Consider the following 6,839-nt stretch of genomic DNA (forward strand, 5'->3'; position numbering starts at 1 on the left):
ATGGCTAATGACAGAGACAGAGCTATTAGAGATTATGTTGTGTTAATTCCTCAAGTTGTACACCCTGGGATAATCAGACCTGAAGTAGAAGCTGTAAATTTTGAGTTGAAGCCAGTGATGTTTCAAATGTTGCAAACAATTGGTCAATTCAATGGATTACCAAATGAAGATCCTCATCTCCATCTTAAGTTGTTCTTGGAAGTGAGTGATACTTTCAAAATTGCTGGAGCAACATAAGATGCCTTAAGGCTGAGGTTTTTCCTTATTCCTTAAGAGATCGAGCAAAAGCATGGTTAAATTCGTTACCATCTGATTCCATCACTATATGGAATGAGTTGGCTGATAAATTCCTAATGAAATATTTTCCACCGATAAAAAATGCAAGGTTGATGGTGGATGCTTCAGTAAATGGAGCCCTGTTATCCAAATCTTACACTAAAGCTTACAAAATTTTGGAGATAATTGCCAATAATAATTATCAGTGGCCATCAACCCGGCAACTAGCAGCAAGAGGATCAGCAAGGGTACATAACATAAATGCAATTACAGCCTTATCCGCACAAGTAACCTCATTGACTAACATGGTAAAGGCCATGACATCTGTTCCAGCAGTAGTGAAGCAAGTTGCTAAACTTTCTTGTGTATACTGTAGTGAAGGACATGACTTTGATAATTTTCCTGGAAATCCAGCATCAGTAAACTATGTGGGTAATTTCAATCGACAGCCTCAAAACAATCCATATTCAAATACTTACAACCCTGGATGGAAACAACACCCAAAGTTCTCATGGAGTAGTCAGAATCGAAATGCTCCAGTAGTAAATGGACAAAATAAGAACACTCAACCATCTGAATTTCATCAGCAGAGTTAGGGGCAAAAACAGAGCAGTCAGGATCCAATCATTTCAATGGAAGCATTGATTAAGCAGTACATTGCAAAGAATGAAGCAATTGTGCAGAGTCATACTATATCCTTGAGGAACTTGGGAAATCAAATGGGACAACTTGCCACAACAATGAATAGCAGGACTCAAGGAAGTTTACCTAGCAACACAGAAGACCCTAGGAGAGGGTAAAGAATGCAAAGCAATTAATTTGAGATCTGGAAAAAATGTTGACATCCTAGTTAATGTGACTAACAAGGGTAAGGAAGTTAATTCCTCATAAAAACCACCTCAAGATGGAAGCATGTTACAACAACCCAACCATCAAAACACTGGTTACATGGGCCAAGCTACAGCTACAACAGAGGGAATTCAATCAGAACATGCTGAAAAAGAATTTGCAACACCAGTAGCCACAACCTACACCAAACCAAATAAACAGAGTTTGGTACCTCCTGAAGCTACCCAACAGTTTAGACACCCACTACCTTTTCCATAGAGATTCCAGAAGCAAAAACAAGACAAACAGTTCAGTAAATTCCTGGAAGTGCTGAAGCAATTACACATAAATATACCTTTTGTGGAAGCCTTGGAGCAAATGCAAAATTATATGAAATTTCTAAAAGACATCTTGGCACGAAAGAGAAGGCTGGGAGAGTTTGAAATTATTGTTTTAACACAGGAAGTAGTCATATGCTCCAAAGTAAGATTCCTATAAAAATGAAAGATCCAGGAAGTTTTACAATACCATACTCTATAGGAACTAAGTATGCTGGCAGAACACTTTGTGACTTGGGAGCTAGTATTAATTTAATGCCATTATTTGTATTTAAGCAGCTGGGAGTAGGGGAATGCAGACCAACAACAGTCACTCTGTAATTAGCTGACAAATCTCATGTATACCCTAAAGGAAAAATTGAGGATGTACTGGTGAAGGTGGACAAATTCATCTTCCCACTAGACTTTATTGTACTGGACTTCGAAACTGATAAAGAGGTGCCCATTATACTTGGAAGACCTTTTCTAGCAACTGGAAAGACTTTGATAGATGTGTAGAAAGGGGAGCTCACCATGAGAGTAAATGATCAACAAGTTACATTTAATGTACTAGAGGCTATGAGAAGTCCTGATGAAGTAGAAGATTGCAGTTTCCTAAGTGTTGTAGATTTTGTTGTAACAGACAGAATGGACAGATACTGCAGTAATGAAATCAACAAAGTCACCACCTTTGATGATGTAGAAGAGAAAAATGTTGCAGCAAATCAGATAGATTGGATGGAAGAAAAAAATCTGATAGACACAACAGGTTTATTGAGCACCTGAATTTTTCAGACAGAGAAGTAAAAACAACTTTACCATCTATTGAATCACCTCTTAGTCTTGAATTAAAATTGTTACCTTCACATTTAAAGTATGTTTATCTTGGTCAAAACAACACACTCCCTGTGATCATTTCTTCTACTTTGGATATAGGTCAAGAACAAAGTTTAGTAGATTTGTTGGGAAAATACAGAAGAGCAATTGGATGGACCATGGCAGACATCAAGGGGATAAGCCCATCAATATGCATGCATAAAATCCTGTTAGAAGATTGCTACAGTAATTCGGTGGAGCACCAGAGAAGGTTGAACCCTATTATGAAAGAAGTGGTGAAGAAGGAAATCATTAAATAGTTGGATGCTGGAATCATATACCCAATATCAGACAGTTCGTGGGTGAGTCCAATTCAATGTGTTCCAAATAAGGGAGAGATAACTGTGATAGCGAATAAGAGAGATAGATTTATTCCTACAAGGACAATGACTGGATGGAGAATATATATGGATTACAGGAAGCTCAACAAAGCCACAAGGAAAGACCACTTCCCACTCTCATTCATAGATTAGATGTTGGACAGACTTGCTGGAAAACAGTACTATTGTTTCCTAGATGGGTATTCAGGTTACAACCAGATTGCTATAGCTCCAAAAGATCAGGAAAAGATTACATTTACTTGTCCTTTTGAAACATTTGCCTTCAGAAGAATGCCCTTTGGGTTGTGCAATGCTCCAGCAATTTTTCAGAGATGCATGATGTCTATTTTTTCTGATATGGTAGAGCAAATTTTAGAAGTTTTCATGGATGACTTTTTAGTTTTTGGAGAGATATACAATGATTGTTTACACAACTTGGAAGAAGTTCTTAAGAGATGCGAGATGACTAACTTAGTGCTCAATTAGGAAAAGTACCATTTCATGGTGCAAGAAGAAATAGTGTTGGGTCATAAGGTGTCTAAGAAAGGCATTGAGGTAGACAAAGCCAAAATAGAGGTAATAGATAAACTGCCTCCCCCCACTTCAATAAAGGGTATAAGGAGTTTTTGGGTCATACTAAATTTTACAGAAGATTCATTAAGGATTTTTCCAAGGTAGCTAAACTATTATGCTCATTGCTGGAACATGACAAGCCCTTTCACTTTGACAAAGATTGTCATCAAGCATTTGGAGAATTAAAGAAAGCTCTGATCACTGCTCCAGTAGTTATATCTCTAGACTGGACGTTACCATTTGAATTGATATGTGATGCTAGTGATCATTCTGTTGGAGCAATATTAGGGCAAAGAAAGGATAAGGTTTTTCACTCCATATACTATGCAAGCAAAAACTCTTACTCAAACTCAAATCAATTACACCACTACAGAGAAAGAATTGCGAGTAGTAGTATTTGCTTTTGACAAATTCAGCGCCTACTTAGTGGGTACTAAAGTGACTGTATACATAGACCATGCAGCCATCAAATATTTAATTTCAAAGAAGGATGCCAAACTAAAGTTAATCAGATGGATCTTATTGCTTCAGGAGTTTGATCTGCAAATTAAAAATAGAAAAGGGACTGAAAATTAAGTAGCAGACTACCTGTCACGGTTGGAAGCAGATACAAGTATATTGACAAGAAAGGACATCACTGAAACTTTTCTTGATGAACAGTTGTTGGTAGTACAGCAAGCACAGGTGCTGCAGCAGTCAGGATCTCCATGATATGCAGATTTTGCCAACTATTTGGTAAGTGAATTGCTACCACCTGAGTTGAAGTTCCAAGAGAAAAAAAAAATTTCATGATGTAAGAAGTTATCAGTGGGATGACCTACATTTATATAAGTTGTGCTCAGATCAAGTAATACGAAGATGTGCTTTAGAAGGAGAAATTCCTGTTAGAGTGCAATTTATGCACTAGTTTTGCATTATTTACTTCCCTTAATATCAATGTTTTGCACTTAATAATAGTGATTTACTTGTGTTTTACTTTTGTAGGTGCAATTCTATGGATTGATGATAAAATTGAGCTATAAGATGATGTTTAAGGATTATTGTTCCCTTGGAGAAATTATGAGCGGCAGAAGAACTTTGTTGATAAGGCGTGGGCGCGTGCTGTCAACTGCGGACCTGCAGTTTTTAGTTTAACGTGTTTTGTATTTTTGGTTATTTTTGTAATTACGAATTTAATATTTCAGATATTAGGATTTTATTTTAAATAGAATTCTAAAAGAGAAGAGAGAGAGAGTATTTAAGGGAGGAATCTATTGTGGAAAGGGGGATTTTTTGGATTGGAGAAAAAGAAACCCTAGATCTAATTTTTCTCTTCTCTCTATGAGGAACTAAACCCATTTTTCTGGTTGAAGGATAATGAAGCTTTGATTCATCACTACTGTGAGATCTTTCTTATGCTTTAATTGTTTTATTACTTTTTGGGTATTTGTTTATTCTCTGAATTAGTTTCATGATTATGTTTGTTAATTAGGTAATTGGCCACTATTTAATTATCAACTTAATCTATTGTCAATTAAAGGATTCATCGTATGAAGAATTTAATGTTTGTGACAAATAACATAGCAGAGAGTTGTGTTGTGAGAATAAACAATCTAATTTAAATGAATCATCATATGTGTTGATTAGGATTTGGGTCTCTCTGGTTTTTCAGGCTGTCAATTGATTAAATCCTATGATCGTATCTAGGGTTGTCCATTGATTAGGGAAATAACCAACGGTCGTACCTTGGTTATCGACTAGTTAAGGAGAGATTGGCTATTAGAGGGTCTCAATAGCTATAACCAGTCTATTCATAAGTAATAATAATCTATATTTGAATCAATGATCAGTAGTCGAATCAAGCTGAGTTAATTCCTTCAACCAGAGCTTTCTCCAATTTGAATTACAACTTTAATTTGCATTCTTATTATTTTAATTTGATTTTTATTATTGTCAACAAAACCCCCATTTTATGTTTTGCATTTTAAAAGGATTTAAATAATTACCGATCTCTGTGGACACGACCCTGCTCAATCACTATACACAATTTATTTAGAGTAGGAATTTATTTTTGTTGGCTTCGACACCCATCAAATTTTGGCGCCGTTGCCGGGGATTGGTGTCATTTATTTAATCCTTTTTACGTTTTACTTGGTGTATGGTTCGTTCTTCTCGTACAGGTACACTTTCGTTTGATCCTGAAATTGAGAAGACAGCTCGCCAGCTGAGACAGCAGACTAAGCGAGCTAAGCAACGATCCTTGTCGCCTTTGCTTTCTGAAATAGATACAGTACCTGATTTAGTTGAATCATCTAGCGATTCAGAAGAACAAGTGATGGATAGACCTGCACCTGTAGAAAGAACTCTTAGAGAGTTAGCTGAACCAGACTTGAATCAACAACCACTCTGCATTCAATATGCAGATTTGGAGGTAAATTTTGAATTAAAGTCTGGTCTTATTCATTTATTACCCAAGTTTCATGGTTTTGCAGGTGAAGATCCTCATAAACATCTTAAGGAGTTTCATGTTGTGTGCTCAAGTATGAGGCCACAAGGCGTGACTGAAGAGCAGATTAAGCTGCGTGCTTTTCCGTTCTCTGTAGATGGGCTAGCTAAAGATTGGTTATACTACTTGCCTCCTGGATCAATTACAACGTGGAATGGTTTGAAGAAGCAGTTCCTTGAGAAGTACTTTCCTGCTTCAAGAGCTGCCAACATCAGAAAAGATATTTGTGGGATCAGACAACTTCCTGGGGAGACTTTATATGAGTATTGGGAGCGATTCAAACAATTGTGTGCCAGCTGTCCTCAGCATCAAATTTCTGATCAACTTCTTATTCAATATTTTTACGAAGGACTGTCATTGATGGATAGGAGTATGATAGATGCTGCTAGTGGAGGCGTGTTGGTGAACAAGACCCCTACTCAAGCAAGGGAGTTGATATCAAATATGGCTGCCAATGCACAACAATTTAGCAGCAGGCAAGAGCTCACTTCAAGGAAGGTGAATGAGGTAAATATTTCTTCTGTTGAACAACGTTTAGATAAACTTACTTCTCTTGTGGAAAAGTTTGTTGTAGGTAATGTGCAGCAGGTGAAGACTTGTGGTATATGTTACAATATGGGTCATTCAACTGATATGTGTCCTACACTTCAAGAAGAACCCATTGAACAAGCCAATGCAGTTGGAGGATTTCCAGGCATGCCTCAGAGGAGGTATGATCCTTATGCACAAACATACAATCTGGGATGGAAGGATCATCCCAACTTCAGCTATGGAGTTAGGCCGTCAGGATTCCCACAACAGTATCCACCAAGATATCCAGCACCTCCACAGTCAAACTCCAAGTCAGGTATATCTCTTGAAGAAATTGTTAAATCACTTGCGACTAACACTCAACAATTTCAGCAGGCAACTACAGCAAGCATTCAGAACTTGGAGAACCAAATGAGTCAATTGGCGACTACAGTGAGCCGTCTGGAGTCTCAAGTATTAGGGAGATTGCCTTCACAATCTGAGGTGAATCCAAAGCAAAACGTTAGTGCTGTCATCCTTAGAAGTGGGAAAGAGTTGCAAGAGCCTAGTAAGAAAGTGACAAAGCATGTAGAAGATGAGCTTGAGAAGAATGAATTGATGCCTCAATCTCAAGATACGGAACCCACCAGAGCG

The 6,839-nt window shown here is 37.5% G+C and overlaps 1 protein-coding gene across 1 annotated transcript; it reads left to right on the forward strand.

Annotated features, from left to right (window-relative positions):
- On the forward strand, positions 1–872 carry LOC127900727 (uncharacterized). The gene is made up of 2 exons (XM_052435931.1): positions 1–201; positions 249–872. Exons 1-2 carry the CDS (start codon positions 1–3, stop codon positions 870–872), a joined length of 825 nt encoding a protein of 274 aa, XP_052291891.1.
- Positions 873–6,839: the final 5,967 nt, after the last annotated feature.

The sequence above is a fragment of the Citrus sinensis genome, chromosome 3 (genome assembly GCF_022201045.2).
Source record: "Citrus sinensis cultivar Valencia sweet orange chromosome 3, DVS_A1.0, whole genome shotgun sequence".
In the NCBI taxonomy this organism is placed as follows: domain Eukaryota; kingdom Viridiplantae; phylum Streptophyta; class Magnoliopsida; order Sapindales; family Rutaceae; genus Citrus; species Citrus sinensis.

Bases quoted from the DNA above. Each gene is read 5' to 3' on its own strand.
- LOC127900727 (XM_052435931.1), top strand. From the start codon at position 1: ATGGCTAATGACAGAGACAGAGCTATTAGAGATTATGTTGTGTTAATT. The intron at 202-248 runs GTGAGTGATACT...AGATGCCTTAAG, and splicing joins ATCTTAAGTTGTTCTTGGAA to GCTGAGGTTTTTCCTTATTC.